At 40.6% G+C, this 17,056-nt stretch overlaps 1 protein-coding gene across 2 annotated transcripts in view; it reads right to left on the bottom strand.

Moving 5' to 3' along the window:
- PPP4R3B (protein phosphatase 4 regulatory subunit 3B) overlaps nt 1–16,528 on the bottom strand; it is a 31,910-nt gene extending 15,382 nt beyond the window's left edge. Inside the window, exons 1-8 of one of the 2 annotated variants that reach the window (XM_081188519.1) lie at nt 16,088–16,528; nt 14,122–14,177; nt 10,703–10,801; nt 9,227–9,850; nt 3,594–3,671; nt 3,286–3,402; nt 2,308–2,424; nt 284–433 (exon numbers count right to left, since the gene is read on the bottom strand). In XM_081188519.1, the coding sequence (XP_081044645.1) occupies nt 284–433; nt 2,308–2,424; nt 3,286–3,402; nt 3,594–3,671; nt 9,227–9,850; nt 10,703–10,801; nt 14,122–14,177; nt 16,088–16,229 (1,383 nt within the window). In that variant the 5' untranslated portion in view covers nt 16,230–16,528. The remainder of the gene's footprint in view (nt 1–283; nt 434–2,307; nt 2,425–3,285; nt 3,403–3,593; nt 3,672–9,226; nt 9,851–10,702; nt 10,802–14,121; nt 14,178–16,087) is intronic. The other variant, XM_081188520.1, reaches the window with a different exon arrangement.
- Between the last annotated feature and the right edge of the window lie 528 nt (nt 16,529–17,056).

The raw sequence follows: 17,056 nt of genomic DNA on the forward strand, positions 1-17,056 counted from the left end.
CACGTACTGGAATCTCCAAGCATATGAAAAGTCATGCACATGGTCTAAAATAAAACGTTCTGACATCATGCTGTGGGAATGACATTTGAGATGAAGTAAAACTACTATTCCAGTTTTGTGGCGGAAACATAGACATACATATATTTTAAAGAAAAAAACATGCTTCCAAGTATATTTTCCAGAAATGAAAAGCTAACGCACATTTTTGCAAATAGTTACAAAGTGTGCCGAAAGACAAGTAGATTTTAGTCAACATGTTTCTTAGACAGTAAAGTTTCTTTACCCCTTTCCATTTTCTTACATTAGCTGTGGCCAACATGTTCTCAGGATCAATTAGGGTACGCAAGAGCCCCATTAACTGAACAGCGCCCCCAAGCTCGGGGTCAGTGTCACAGATCATTTGCTCAATGACTACATTTATGAGGAGAATGTCCTGAAACAAACAGAGACAAATTAGACATGCTTTCAGAAATTTAACAAAGGTAAATAGTATTTTTTTTTCTTGGGGGGGGGAGGGTAGGAATACGAACCTATGACAGTTTTAGATTTTGGCTACCATCTCTCAGGGTACCAATTACTGAGCTTTGTGTAATTTCCCACCTTTATTGATGAGGACGTTTATTTCCTCTTGATTAAAAAAAGGAACATCACATTTGTGATGTACATTTTTAGGATCCACCTTATTTTTGTAATTTTAAGTTGCTCAAAACAATTTATAATATTATGTAATATTGCATTTCAATATTAACATTGTGTTCTGATTGTTGTAGCCTGTCCTAAAGCCTTAAATTGAAGAAAGGGTAACAACTTATAATAAAATAAAATTGTAATATGGTGGTTCTTAGGTATTTTTTCACCCATGAAGTCATTTGTATTGCTATGTAGCCTATTGAACATTTTAACCGTTTGATATGTTTCTGCTATGCAGTGATTTAGGAGACTGTGTGTTAAAGAAAACAGATTTTCACAATGAACCCTTTACAAATTTAAGTTAATAGGCAGGGTTAACTGCCTAATGGCCACTTGCTACCCCAGATATCTATTGCCTTCAGGGACTGCCAGACTATTTTTGCTCAACAATTCACACACGTTTGCTTACATGTAGTTTATTCCAGCAGCACATGTACAAGAAGACATGTTGCTTGCAGTATATCTAGATGCAATAGTGAGGATATGGGGAAGAAACCTTACTATGGAGGCTCAATAAGACCTGCCTAGATTCTGATACACCAAAAGCCTTCAAACTACCTGTTGACTCTTCTAGAGCTTCCATAAGAGAGCTTTATAAAAGTTAAGTGTAAGAGTACCAGGACCCTCCTTCTCCAGCTGCTGCCTCTGTTATGAGATTTGCAGCCAGATTACTACTTCTGATTATTATTTGAGCTTTGTGGTTGCTCACAATTTAGAGAGAGAGAAACGTTCAAGCTCCAAACCAGGGTACAGTGGTACCTCGGGTTAAGAACTTAATTCATTCTGGAGGTCCGTTCTTAACCTGAAACTGTTCTTAAACTGAGGTACCATTTTAGCTAATGGGGCCTCCTGCTGCTGCCGCATCACCGCCACGCGATTTCTGTTCTCATCCTGAAGCAAAGTTCTTAGCCTGAGGCACTATTTCTGGGTTAGCGGAGTCTGTAACCTGAAGCGTCTGTAATCTGAAGTGTCTGTAACCCGAGATACCACTGTATCCACCGCCAGATACAAACACTGGGTGTAGCTACAAACTCTGGAGACAAAAGACAACGAGGAGTAACACAGACTTGCCATGAGCAACCAACAGTGGAGTAGTAAATGGGAACCCAGTAGCCCAGGACTGATGAAACCCTTGTTGGAGAACACTCTTTCAGAGCGAACCTTTGTTTGCTAAATGAATCAAACATGTCAGGTGTTAACAGGTCAGGAAGCTCTCATGCCAGCCCAAATTATAGTTCAGAATACAGTGGTACCTCGTGTTACGGACAGGATCCGTTCCGGAGGCTCGTCCGTAACGTGAAATGCCCGCAACTTGAAGTGCTGCATCTGCGCAGCGCGATTTGGTGCTTCTGCGCATGCGCAAAGAGCGATTTAGCACTTCTGTGCATGCGTGAGCGGCGAAACCCGGAAGTAACCCGTTCCGGTACTTCCGGGTTGCTGCGGGATGTAACGCAAAAAGACGCAACATGAGGTATGACTGTACAAGTCTGTGATCTTAGACTGTGTGTGTGTGAAATACCGAAGAACACTACATTTTTTACTTAATAAAATAAGGGACATAGTGGTAGGACTGGCCATTGCCAGCCGTATCATATAAGCATACTGCATCTTTCTTACATCGTCACTCTGCTGGGCTTCCTGCATTACAAATTCCCGCACCATGGATGGGCTGAATTCTACCAGGTAAGAAAATATATCTGTAGCAGCAGATCTAACTTGCAGATCGTCCATGCCCTGAAATGAAAATCATATTAACAGTGAAAAAGAGTATTATGGAGGTCGTAATGCTATACAAAGCTATTAAAATGCAGTGAAACTCTGATTTCAAATATACAAGAGGATAGTAATTCTATTTCTACAAACCCTGGGGTACAAAAGCTTTCTTTATCATCCTCAAGAGTCTATGACTGTGAATCTAAGGGTGTAGATTTGGACATTTTGCTTAAAAAAAAGAAGTCCAACTTTGTTGCCTTGAAATTCAGGTAGTTAAACTATATGCTGGATTAGATCCAGAGTTCCTGTGAGTGGATCTTTGCTCAAAGGACATTCCCACCAGAAAAAGGGGTGTGTGTGATTTTTCTGGAATCTTCCTTCCCCCTGCAGCCTCCAGAGAAATTGCTCTAGAGGGTTGGAGAACTCTCTGGAACAGCATAGCAGGTGTCACCAGGGTTTATAAGGGAAAACTGTAAAAGCCACCTCTGCAGGGCCTTCTGCTGGATCTTCCACAAATGGAAGAGCCCTTCTGTTGGTGGAAGAGCAACTCTGAGTGGAACCCAAGGTGATTTAAAGGATACAAATTTGAAAAAACCCTTTTCCCTCTGTCTGTTGGATACCTAAACATGACCACTGAATCTTAGTGCTCTGTTTTTTATACACACGTATTTGTCACTTCAGTGATCACTGTATATTTAAATAAGTCAGTAGTCATTTAAATATCTATGAACTGTATCTTTCTCAAAGGCTCTGCATACATCAGAGACTAGTATTAGAATCAGTCAACCTATGAACAATTTGAAAGAGTGCAATAGCTCAAAAATGTAAAGACAAACCAATGAGACACCTCAAATCTTGCCTGCGCTTTATCATTCAACTCACCATTACTATTTCAAGAGCAGGAAGAATTCCTAACTTTGCCAAAGTTTTGAAAAACGTGTCTCTGTTCTGGGGCTGCAATGTCTGGGAAAATGCACAAAACTCCTTGAAGAAGTTAACCTGCAGGAGGTGAAAGAAACATTTCAATACAGAAAGTGCCAGTACACAGCCAATAAGTAAACATTTATACAGTTTCAGATATTAACAGAATCTGAGTTTTAACTCAACACAAAGAACACATATTTCAAGCAAAAGAGGCAGCAGCATTAGCACACTATTTCCCAAGGTAAAAGCATCCAAACTGGACTTACCAGTTCACGCCTTTTGTCATCATCTGTAGCTTCGTCAGTTAATTGTGCAAAAACTTCAGACAAAAACTTTTCATCTTCCTGTACAATACAGCAATTTTTACATAGTTATGACACAAAGTTCTCTATTTTATAGCTGCAATGCAAAATCAGGTTTTGTACTGTTGCAAGTCACTCTCTTATTTAATGTACCACTAAACTAATGCGTCCACCTGTGCTGTACTGCCTATGCTTTCACAGCTAGGAAGGCAGATTCCACAGATTTACAAGTCACTTTTTTCCTCCAGAGTCCCACTGCAGTAAGCAGTATTATGTATGAACAGCATTGTTTCAATTTATCAACGACAAGTCTATCAGTCATAATGGTCAACTTGTGCCCAATCAGTATAGGAACCTAGCTTAAGATTCTTTTAAGTATCCATACAATGAATTCAAAATGCAGATGACTATAGTTAGTAAGAAGAAATTGATGAACGAATGAAAGCAGACTTTTCCCGTCCCTGATAAACCTCTGCATCTCCTTCTCCATCCAGCTTCTTCAGGGGGAAGAGGATTCCTCCTCTCACTCAGGTCTCTTTCCTCCCTCCAAGCTTCTTTGGGAAACAATGGAGGGAAGTAAAGCCAACGAGACCAATTACACCCACATTATTGCCCACCGCTATAACTAGGTGTATGATCTGAATGTACGAGGCTTCAATCCAATCTGTATAACCTCCAACTGAGGTGCAAAAAAGAGCACCAGGAGCCCTACACATTTATATCTGCCCTGTGGATTGTCTGAGGTATCAAAGTGGCACTGCTAATTTGCTGCTCCACACCAAATTTAACGAGTTTTAGAAGTCAAGCACTTGTGACTTCAACAGAACAATCCAGCCAGTGTTTTTGTTCCAACAAGAAATTTAGGACTGAGTTTTTACAGTTTCTTAAGCCTTGCAAGTTTAGAAGTCAGTTGCAGACTCAACAGTGATGAGGCTAGACTCAATTGGTGTATCTGACCTAAAAAATGTAAAACAAAACAAAACAAAACAGTGAGTCTATTATTTTAACCCTCTTGATAGTTTTCTAGCATTAAGTGCTGCATGTGTTGAGCTTGACTGTGAAAAGATTATATAAAAGATTTAGTGAACTAGGAGAAGGAAGTGGCAGGCACAGTGCAAGGCAGGGGCAATCCAAGCCTTTAAATTAAGGAGCTAAAAGCATGTCATTAAAAAACAACAGTACAGATTAATGCCTCCCCCCCCCCCCCAATTCTCTTCTAATAATCTGGGAAGACACAGTAACAAGACAGATATATTAGTGTTTACAAGTTTCCACCCATCTGGAAATGGTTCAACTGCACATAAGTCAATGTAACTTTGCTAAGCCAAAACACAGATGTTACACACTTTTAGAACTGGAGGTGGGTGGGTAACACATAAATAGGTCATAGCCATTTTTTGCTTCCTACTGTCCTATTCCCAAAATGGCCCACCATCTCATTAAAGTCTTCTCTGACACTGGAGTTTGCATGCTATTTTTAGATATAGTCCAACTCTTAGAAATGCATCATTATATGAAACTGTCATAATGCACACAAAAAATCAGGACCCGTAAGCTAGTGAGCTGCTTCTTATGCAACCCTCCTCAACCAAAGGTTAATGACTGTGTCACAAACTGTCATGCTCATGACATATATGGGGACATATCCCTACATCAAACTGTCTCCTTCCCTTGGATATTTGGATACACAAGAGTCCAATGATCAAAGCTTACGAAGTACTGAATATCACTTTTACTTTAGGTAAAAAAAGGTAGAAGTATGTCAGTAATTAATTAGGCATATAGTTATTTCTTCATTTGTGCAATGCATGGCTGCAGGGGCATTACTGTAGAAAAAGGAACTGTACTGGACAGTCTCAAATATTAACTAGTCATTTCTCTGCAAGTTATAGCTTAAGTGTTTCTATTTGCTAAGTCTTTATAAGGACCCTGAAAAGAAACATAAAAAACACTAGTTAATAATGATTGCAGTCTATGGCAAGCAAAACTTCTCCCTACTCCGGACATGACCTGAGTTTCGTCTGTATTTGCTTGCCCCCAGAAAGTAGGGGGAAGCTTTGAAGTTATGATGACAGCCTCTAAAATGTCTAACGGGCATAAGTGAAGATCCAAAAAGTCACACAAACTACTATATCTAAAAATGTGTGTGTGTGCCTGTTTTTCAATCACGGCGTAAGAGAAATCACCGAAGCAGCTTTCAAGGTGTTTGCAACATGGCATGGAATGGTTATATATATGCTATGGTTGAAATATTCCTATTCCAACAAGGAAGTTAAAAATAATCCCACGGGCATGCATAAAGACTTGGGCTGTCTTCTGAAGTAGCTCTTTGGACCTCAGTTTTCAAGTAACTAAGATGCTATTCATGCTTATTATATAGGTCCCTTCGACCTACTACTGCTCATAACACTACCAATCAGAAGAGTCGTCCAACATCTATTCATTTGGAATGCTTAGAGCTATGCAGGCAGCAAGAAACCTCAAAAAGTACACCAATTTCATGTTGCCACAGCAGCAGCAGCCAAGGACCAAAATAAAAGAAACTGTTTCCAAAACACAGTTGTTGGCAAGTATTGAAAATATCTCCTCCATGTGTTCTGCTTTTGGAAGACAAGAGGGAGGTGGAAAGGGGGAAATACCAAGAAGTTGTATTGTTTATGACGTATTAGCAATTTAGGTGTTTATCCTACTCAATATCAAAGTACTCAAGTTACAGAATATTTAAAATCAAGCTTGAAGCATCAAGAACAACGTAAATCTATTTAAAATCTTAGAAAAATCCCACCCATTAAAATCCCCATCCATTATCAGTTTGGCCACCACCCATAAAAAGCCAACTCAAATAAAGGGCTTACGCCTGAGCAAAGGAAGAACTTCTACAGTTGTAAAACCGAGCAAGGGCCAATCTACATGGACTTCCATTACAAGCAATAGTGTCCAGTAGCACCTTAAAGACCAACTAAGTTAGTTCTTGGTATGAGCTTTCGTGTGCATGCACACTTCTTCTTTCGTGCATGCACACGAAAGCTCATACCAAGAACTAACTTAGTTGGTCTTTAAGGTGCTACTGGAAGAAATTTTTTATTTTGACTATGGCAGACCAACACGGCTACCTATCTGTAACTCAAGCAATAGTGTGTTATTCAATGTAGTGCTAAGGCAAATATTTTGCCAGCCCAATAATTTCTTCTTGTACAACAGAATGCCGCCCCTCTCTTCCATACCCCAAGCCCCCTAAATCTATTGCGGGAGTTCCCTCAACCCCCTGAAGCAGATCTGGGGTCAGTGCAGAGGGGGGGGGGGGGAGTCCCACTGCAGAAGCAGAATTTCTTTTGCTTGTGCAATTTTTTTAGTTGACTATAGCTCAGAGTCTTGAGCAGGGTTTCCCAAACTTTGGTCTCCAGCTCTTTTTGGAGTACCTTGCAGCTCGCCAGACAGAACGAATCCCCCTCTTCTCCCCCTGTGTGCTGTTCTAGGGGTTCTCCCAACTGCCCCAGAGCCAACTGGGGGGTATGGGAGACGTGCAAGGGAAGGGGAAGGGGAAGATCCACTGTGCAAGTGGAAGTTCTTGAATCCCATCCAGTGTCTCTAAACTATTTCAAATGTTTTTAGGAGGAGGCATGAGGCACTTCACTATCTCATGAAGGCAGTAACACTGTCTAGGTGCAGAAATACATCTTGATCTGACTATTGTTTGTGTCTGCAATATATGAACTACCCCTCTAATGCTGAACCGCCTTGCATAAACTCTTTAAACCACACATTTTGAGTGACTGAAGTATTGTCTTTAAAAAGGGCATTTCCACTCCGTTCCACAGCTTTTTTAAAGTGTTCCCTAACATTTTATCATCTGAAAAACTGAAAGCTTTCCTCAACGTCTTATAATCAAAGGTTTAAAAGATTTATCAGGGTAAAGTATATCTTGTTGCACTCTAGGCTTGCGTTGCTGTTAGGTTATGCCCAACAGTGGGCATGAGTTCAACCACCTTGCTATCAACAAAAAATGACAATGACCCAAGTAATCATTTAGCGAAGATTTAGTCAACTTCTGGCTTTTCACTGGACAGGGTGAACTTGAAGATGAATTGAACCCAAGCAATTGCCTATGGATGACACACTGCAGGTGGTATGGCAGCTAATAAAACATTGCAGCTGACACATTATTTTAAGAACCACATCACATTATTTAAATCTACATTTGTTCTGGCCGTATCTTCCAAAAGTCTGTGAACTACCATATGCTGCCACTTAAGGGCTTAAGAGCAAAATGACACGGTTTACAGCCTCCGAAGAGCTGGAATTCACTCGTTTTCATTTGGCTCCCACAATTTGACATATAAAAACTGCAAACTAAGTCTATGTAGGAAACAAGGTTCTATATTCTTAAATGCTGGCATGTGAAATGTTTTCTTCAATACATTATTTGTACTACAAAATTAGGAGTACCTAAAAATGAACTCTGAGTTCTCTAACAATAGTTCTAGCAGCTAGGGGGTTAAAAAGAGGATTTGTCAGACATTCCCCGTTTGTCAGACCCTTTAACTCTATTTTTAAGCTATTATGCAAAAAGATTTCCTACATCTAGGAGACTTATAACAGAAAATTCTAAATAAGATTATGCCAACAACAAAAAATGTTAACTAGAAGGAAGATTGCTTTTTTATTCTTGGAGAAGAGACTACAGAACAGATCAATGGGAAAGCCCATTATTTTCATGCAGCAGGTCCTGGGCTCAGTCCTCAGTATCTTCAATTAAGGTAGGTGGTGATACAAATAACTATGTGAAATGCTGGAGTTTCTTCCAGTCACAATAGACAACACTGTGCTGGGTGGACATAAGACAGCTTCCTACGTCCCCTACAGTCAAACCCTTGGTTTAGTTCTTTTTAAAAAGTTTCTTGGGATGAACAAGGTTATGCGCAGGAGATTCTTAATTTGTTTCCTGCGTATTTTAAAAATATTTTGTTAGAGGATTCACAGAAACAAAAAACATTAATCATAAGCCAGCCAAGAGAAATTATCGAGTTTGTTTTCGGTTTAGCTTCAGAACCTTATGATCGTTGAATAATTTTATAGAGAGCTAAAACATTTACAGAATTAAAAAGCTGTGCCTTTCTCATGCAGCCTGTATAAAACTTTAATCAAATAATGTCACAATTCGAATATTACAGTTTGTAAGTGTAAGAAGGCTAATGATAGCATTTGTGAGAGTCGCTATTTATACTGCATTTCGTTTTTAATACAACACACAACACAGCTGCTTATAAGCAGGAAAAAACTGTTAACCATCTGCCACGAATAAGGCCACTGCTGAAAGGCACCTACCTCTCACATAACAGAATGAGCTGAACGTAATGTATCTGCTTTAGAAGGAATGCACTGTGCTTATGAAGAAGACTGTGAAATACACAACTGAGACATTACAGCAAAGAACAAAGCTAGCCAAGGGGGGTGAGGAGGAAGCACCAGTACTACTAAATTAGGTTTAAAAGCATGTACCACAAACAGCACTGAATTAAAGGCATGCTACGGTTAACCTCACATTTGTATGTCAAATCTCCAAAATGCAAGCCTTCCAAACTTCTAGTTTCACTTACCTGCAGCATACTGACAATCTCGACTTTGTTAAAGAAAATGAAAGATGTGAGAGTAGAAAGAAAATTTTCTTCAAAAACTGATGGTGTTGGCAAGATGATGTCCTGGATGTACTGTACCCTGTAAGTCTGATGAATCTTTTGCCTAAGTTCAGAGTCTGTTATGGGTATGACCTCTTTAAACTTTGCTGTTTTGGTCAAGAATTCTCTGTGCCTTTTTGGCTGAGCTAATGCAGGGTCATACTCAAGGCATCCCACAACATCCATAATGCACTCGTCTGAAAACATCACCTCAAAAAGAGTTGCTTTATTGAGGAACAAAATTCCTCGGATAATTTCATACAAATGATGTAAGCCTTCAGTATTTTCTAGGTTTTCACAAAGCTGGAAAAGCTGCAATAATTTTTTAATGTAGCCTTCATTTTCCAAAGCCAAAGCTAGTTTTTCTCTACGGATGGGCGACGAGAGAACTGAGGTAACTAGGTCTGCAATCTCTTCGAGTTTGTTAAGTTCACAAGTAGGGAGATCAATCAAATGAGTTGTTTCTGGCATTTCCTCAAAGCGCTCTTCTTCAGATTCATCAATGAGATCCTGTGTGACTTCCACTGAAGGGTCCTTACCTTGAACCTAAAAATGGAAACATGAACAATTGCTGACTCATTCTGAAACATACCGGTGACTGTCGGAGGCAGAGAAGAGGAAATAAATAATTTGGTCAAATCACATAACATTAATAGGCTTCTGCAAACTGACCAGGAATGAAATGTGGCTCTTGGGCTGCGCAAACTCGGGCTCTGTTCCTGCGGCAGATGCTGATAGTGCGAAAAGGGGAAAGAACTTTCTTGTGGCCCACCAGAGCTGTGCATATGAGCAACTGTTCTGAACATGACTCATTGGCAAAGGATCAACAGTTCTATTCACATCCCAACCCAGTAGATGTCATACAGGAGAGTCACATGCAGTCTATGGTGGCTGTAATTCCAGGCACAGGAGTACTCTGCTAGGAGACAAGGCAGCCCAAGTAGTTGGTTTAAAGCTCAGTCCTAGGAATTGGATGAAACTTACACATTATAGTCCTAGACAGATTCATATAAACATTTTACAGAACATGTAGACACACAGCAGCATGTTTTCAGTTACATGTTATTTCACACACATGTACATGTCATGGAGCTTAGAATTACTGTTTCTCCGAAGCATGAACTTGTGGCACTGCAGGCACATTTGCTGCCATGTAAAATGTCAAGGAAGCCTAAAATATTACTATAAAAAGGGGCAATTGAAAAACACCCATGAAAAGAGCAAGCAGGTGAAACTGTAAAATAAGCCTGTGCCCTGATGCCATGAAGTTCTAACACTGTACTATGAAATTTTATGACTGTGTTACATGTAAGCAATAACATAACATGTTCAAAGTGGGATTTGTAAATAATATGATTGGAATAAAAATGTGGTAAGTTTTAAAAAGATTAACCTTACCTGGCAAATTTTCTCCCAGATTTCATCACAGCCAGCTTTTTCTTGAAAACTCAGGGCTAAATCATAATTCTCTGCTTCTGACCAAACAATCAAAGTATCCTATTTCAAAATGAAAGACTATACTGATTATTTGATTCCATACAAGTACAACAGTGGCATACAATTAGGTTGATATATCCAACAAAACAACTTGGTGAAACAGGATACTGGGGTTTTTTATTTTAAAAATGCTACCTTTTTAGAACTGCTCTTCATATGCCCTTTCACAGTTTCCTATTAGGAAATTTTAATTAGAAATATTAACCCTCCAGTTTAAAGAAAAAATAATATTTACAACTGATTTTATATTATACAGGCAGGATTATTTTTACAATATAATTTACCATATAAATCGCCAATGATCTACAATGAATGCAGTTGAATACTCTTCGGTTATGCATGTCTGGATAAAAGGCCAAGAGGCTAGCTATGTATTTAAGAACATCTATGATTCAATCCCTAGCATCACCAGATACAGCTGAGACACTCCCTGCCTGAAACCCTGGAAAGCCACTGCCAATCATTGTAGACAATACCAAGCTAGACAGACCAATGGCCTGACTCAGTATAAGGCAGCTTCCTATGTTCCTATCAAAGGCATGCACAGAACCTAATAAAATTCACCCAGGAAGTATAATGATTTAATTGTCACAATATTCTTATTCTTTTAGAAAGAGAACAGCAATAGGTAGGGAACTGCAATGTCCTGAAATGGGGAAAAAAACTCTGACATTATGAGTATTTGTGATGATCCAGATAGAATTTTGCATTTCTTTGTTTATAGAAAATTATATTATACTGTGAAGCCTTCAGCATTAAGACATACACAACACTAGCAATGAAGATCTAGTTGATCAGAGAAAATGGGAAGTCACCTCACCTCTCTTGATTTTGCTCTCTCAGAGATACAAGTTCTCAAGCAGGCAGAGACCATTGTTTATCATGTTCAAGAGGATACAACAGGAGTTGAAAAGCTTGCATGATATACCACTTAACTAGTTCCTGAGACACAACTCTTATTTTCAACACATACAGCTGATGTATTTAGGATGTAAAGGGACAGAATCTTAAAACCACCCTCTCACTGAAGCAGCGTTAATTCAAAGTCATTAAAAGATAGATTTCTATTTTTACGGAGAGATTTGCAAGTTAATTATTATCTTGCCATCTTTCGTTCACAGGATCAGGATAGGTCAGGAAAGCTATGAAGAAAAACCCCTTTCCTAAAAAAACATTTTAAAATTAGTGGGAAATGTTTAATTTTTATAACTTTTAAAGTGTACAAAAGCATGCCTAGCATACATTAAAAGACTGCTATTGAACAACCTTAAAGAAACGAGTACCAACTTTGAACCACATTTTTGAGAATGAAGTCTGCCCACTTGTACAAATAAAAATCATTTGTTCAACAGGACTTCTTGTTCTAATTCTGTCACCTCCACCCCCCCCCCCAAAATCTGCTGTGGAGGGTCCCCCAACCAATGTAATTTAATCAAAACAAAAGACAAATGAAACTTAGTTAACAATATTGTTGCTTTTATTATTTCAGGCATTTTTGAAATGCAAACCCATGGCCAATATTAAAGTAATTTCTGTTAATGCTTGAACTGGCAACCCAGCTATGCTTCTATGAAGACGTTTACATAATCATCTATGATGATGCATCAAATACCATCTTTGGGATGTTGGATCCTTTCCCAAAATACATAAAACAATGAAATACCACCAATATTTCCCAAATGCTTCTTTTGGTGGGGTGGGTATTAAATTTGCTTCCTGTCTCCTGAATCAGACCTGTTTCTACTAGTTGAAAACCTTCGGAGGCAACTTGGATACAACACTAATATTGCAACTGCATTGCATAAAACAGCCTCATATATACTGCCATAAGAGCCAGGACAGAGTGAAAAAGGAGAGGCTCTTTACTACAGTAAAAATAAACTATATGTATACTACTAAATTCTTCTTGTTCTTGGAACTAAAATGTACGCAAGAGTTTCTATATATACGTAGAATGATTGAAAAGGATAACAAGTGGCTGCAACCTGTGTATTTTTGAATTTGTGTTCAAGCCTTGCTAAACCTATTTATAGACAAGATTTACTTATTTCGGCCCTGAGCCTTCATTCTATTCCATGCAAAACGGTTCCTGTGCCAGCAGAGTTCTAATGAAGTCAAGTGAAATTTTCCAAAGGGACAGAAGTCAGGTCACTTTCTGTGGATCCAACTATAAATCTGAAACCTACAATTGTCTTCAGTGACACAAGCCTCACTGCTGGGCGTATAAAATTTTTCCTTTCCAAAATCCTCATATTTCATATCTCAACACTCAGTGCTGAACCTCTTGTAGCTTCCTGAAGATCCAAAGAAAGTGTGACATTTTCTGAAATTCTGCACCAGCCAGTTTGAACCTTTCCCCTAACCTTATTTATTGAGGGACAGATCCAGCCAAAAAGCAGTGCCCTAAATGAGATTGGAACATCTGCCTATCACGTCAGGCCACGTTCTCAAAAAATATTTATCACTCATATTCTTTGTGACATTCTTACAGAGGAGTCACTGTGAAAGGGTTTTTTTTGTTTTAACATCATACTAATTCAAAATACACTTTTTATCCATGAACTCTTTGTTTTCTAGAAAGTTACTGATGGAATAAGGCTCTTGGTCACCATTTGTAGGTTACTCTGTAAACCAAAGGGAAGTCTACTATGGGATTACACACTCTCTCTATATATATACACACACATAGTAAATATTATTAATAATAATAATGGAATTAGGAATGTGTTTTATGGCTGAGTTCAGACAATATTTCTTGGCATCATGAAACATGGGCTGTGAAGCTGGGGGCAAGTATCAAAACTGAGCACTTTGCCTTCGTCTCATGCGATGGCTTCATTCTTGCTTTGCATTAAACTTGAAGTTCCTAATACATCTCAGTTGAAAAACTCTTGTGTAAAGTCAGGTAACTAACCAAAATGATAAGACAGGATGCAATCATAGTTTTATGAAGATGGGGAAGATGATCCAAAACTGTTCTATGGCTGTAACTTTAATCAGTAAGCCTTTGCAAGGAATTAAACTCAAAAGAGAAAACGTATCTGGGATATCCCCTCCTGCCCCCCAAATTAATATACTAAACTTAATTTGCAATATGGGGGAAATGGTGCAGTACTTATAACAGACTAAGTACTCCTTAATCATTCCAACACTAGAATGGTCAAAGAAACATGTAATCTAGCTTTTAAAGTCCCCCCAGGTTCCTTCCTTTCTGTCATAGAATGAACTTGCAATTAAGTAGTGTGCCAACTCTGTGCAAACAAGATATTTCTGTACAATGGCAACACAGTAGATACTTATAGGAAAAAGCTAGTACATGCCTGCTGTTTTTGATATGCAGTGTTTGGATTTATCTTCGATTCCAACAAAAGCGAACCTGAAAAAATAAGAACTGCAGTTAGGAACCTATGTGAAGTAAAATGAGCTTTATAGAAATCAGTAATCTATGTTTCAGAGCACCACCCTCCAGTCTAACAGTTTCATACAAGCAATGATGAAAGACAGCAAAGATAAACACAAAATCAATATACACATCTGCAAGTCCATTCTAATACCTTGAGAGGCAACTAAAAGCAAATACAACTATACCATATAAATTTTCTTACTCATGAAATAATGTATTCTTATCTTCTTGAGATGGCTGACATATATTCTGTTCAATCTTACTCGCCTAGGAGTAATCGCCAAAGAAGAAGATATTCTGTTGCGGTATATTCATAACACTAAACTCTTTAACCCTAAACTTTGTATTATGTGTGTGTCTAAGCAGTCATGTAGCGTGGCAACCGCTCGAGTAATCTTTTCCAGCCCTCACAAGGTTTATTTAGCACATTAACACCTGTTCGTTAGCAACGTTGCCAATACATTTTCTAAAAACAGCTTTCCTGATCTTTAAAGAAAAAGAACCCATTACAACAAGAGTTTAAATCTTTGCTACAAATATATTGAAACAAGGAAACTTTTTTTTAAAGAGGCCTTCACACCATAACATAAATATTTTCCAATGAGAGGCTTATAAAGATGCCATCATAAGGGGCAATGTTAAGGCAGTGCTTTGGATACTTATAACCCAGTTCTCAATACACTTTGAAATAAACATGTCGAATTCATAGCTACTAACTAGTAACTGAGCTTTTCTAAAAGTTGAAGTATTGGCACACAAAAAAACTTTTGAGACTATGTTCCATATTATTTAGACATCTGTCACGAGTAATGGGCTTGGTAGCCTTAAAAGAGGCAGGAATTGAGAGAATAGAGATGGGTCTCCTTCCCCATCGTAGGCACTAGTTTCTCCTAAGCAAGTGTTTAGGGTTTTTTCCTGTAAAACTGTCAGATGAACAAGGACCTGAAGAAGACTGTTCAACGTAATAAATTTCGTTATCAAGTATGAAGAGCCTTTGAATGGGTCATCTCATTGGGATAAGCTTTTGAGCCAAGCTTTCTAGAACTGCATGGAATTTCACGTCTGGAAAGGAAGATGGAAGTGGAAAGACTAGTGGTATTTGGAAGAGTAACTCTGATACCACAGCAGGCCTGTAAACAGCCATGGCCTGGTCATCTACGAGTAAGAATCACCTGAACGAAGGTGACTAAGTAGGGAAGCTGCCTCACTCCCCCCCCCCCGCCCGTTTAACCTTTCAGCCCCTTTCTTCTTATGACAGAAAACAACTAATGTTTACCTATGGGGGGAATGGGATTACTAATGACTTCTGCAACCTTATGGGGAGGGTACTAAAGAGAGTGGAGAGGGGGGAGAGAAAAGAAGAGAGCTGTGATCTGTAAAGGAGGGCAGGCTGCAAGAGACAAGAACTGAGGGAAGAGAGTGGCTAGAATCACAGAACTGTGGAGTTGGCAAAGGGACCCCAAGGGTCATCCAGCCCAACCCGCCTGCAATTATTGCAACTATTGATATTGTTGCAGGCACGTAATCAGCAGCGCCTGTCAGTCTTTATTTTTCCCCCCTTAATATTTTGTGGGGTGGGGAAGAGAGAACAAAAACACGAATAACTTGCTCCCGAGACTTCAAGTGAGAGGGAAGGAGGATTGTGTTGTGAGAGACAAGAGGTGCTCCGAGGCACCCTTTGGGGGAGCCATCTGCCCCCTAAGCTATCAGCCTTGGGACGAAGGGGGGGGGGGAGAGAAGCTCCTCAGGGTCCCGATGGGAAACCAGGAGGGGGGCCCTCTCGGGGCCTCAGGACCACCTCGCCGCCTCCCCCCTCCTGCCGCTCTCCATTGTCCCAGGCAGCCCAGCCTCCGCCTCGCCCCATTATCCCTGCCCCTCCTCACCGTCCGACTCGGCCCGCACCAGCAGCGACATCCCCTTGAGCCGCTCCACGTAGGTGGACGAGACGTGCCCGGTGCCCCTGTCGTCCCATTGCCGCTCTTCGTTGAGCGTGTAGACCTTCACCCGCCGCCGGGTGTCCGACATGGTGCGCGGCCCGGCCCGGCCGGACTGCGAGGGACTGAGGAAGGGGCGGCAGAGGGAAGGGAGGGGAAGGAACAGAGGGCTCCGCCGCCGCCGCTCAGGAGCCCTTTAACTCGCCGCTTCTCATGGCGCCCGGGCCTGCCGCCTCTGCCTCCGCCTCCGAGTCCCCCCCCCTCAGCGTCACCAAGCGAGCAGCAGCAGCAGCGACTACCACCGCGGCGCGGCCGCCATCTTGTAATCCGACTCCTGTCCCGTCCCTGCCTTTCTCTTCCTCTCAGAGCCGGGGAGGGAGGGGGAGGAGCGGGGCGGAAGGCCTGCACGGGCTCCACTAGCAGGGGCTACGGCGGCCGAGAAGCGGAGGAAAGCGAACGCGAGCGGGCGTACGCCTTCGAGCTCGCGTAGTTTGGAAGGGATGAGGAGGAGGAGGAGCTGACGTGGGGGGGGGGGAGAGAGGAGGTTGCGCCTGCGCGGTTGCGCCTGCTCCTTCTGAGCGCGGGAAGGCGGCGTTCCTTCGCCTCTCTCGACCTCTCTGACAGTTGACGGCACATAGACTCAGGGGAAAAAACGTGCAGAGAGACGCATGTGGCGAGAGTCTGAGGCCCGCGCAGATTAAAAACCAACAACAACCCGTCCACAGCCCTTCCCAGGAATTAAAATTAAATTAAAATTTAATTTAATTAATTATAATTAAATAAGTAACACACACACCAATGTTTTGAATACAGGAACAATCTGAAGTGTGCATACACAGGAAACTTTATACCCAGAACAAACTTAGTTGGTCTCTGTGGTGCTACTGGACAATTTTAATTTTTTTAATTTCGACTGTG

Source organism: Podarcis bocagei (genome assembly GCF_964188305.1).
Source record: "Podarcis bocagei genome assembly, chromosome: 3".
Lineage (NCBI taxonomy): Eukaryota > Metazoa > Chordata > Lepidosauria > Squamata > Lacertidae > Podarcis > Podarcis bocagei.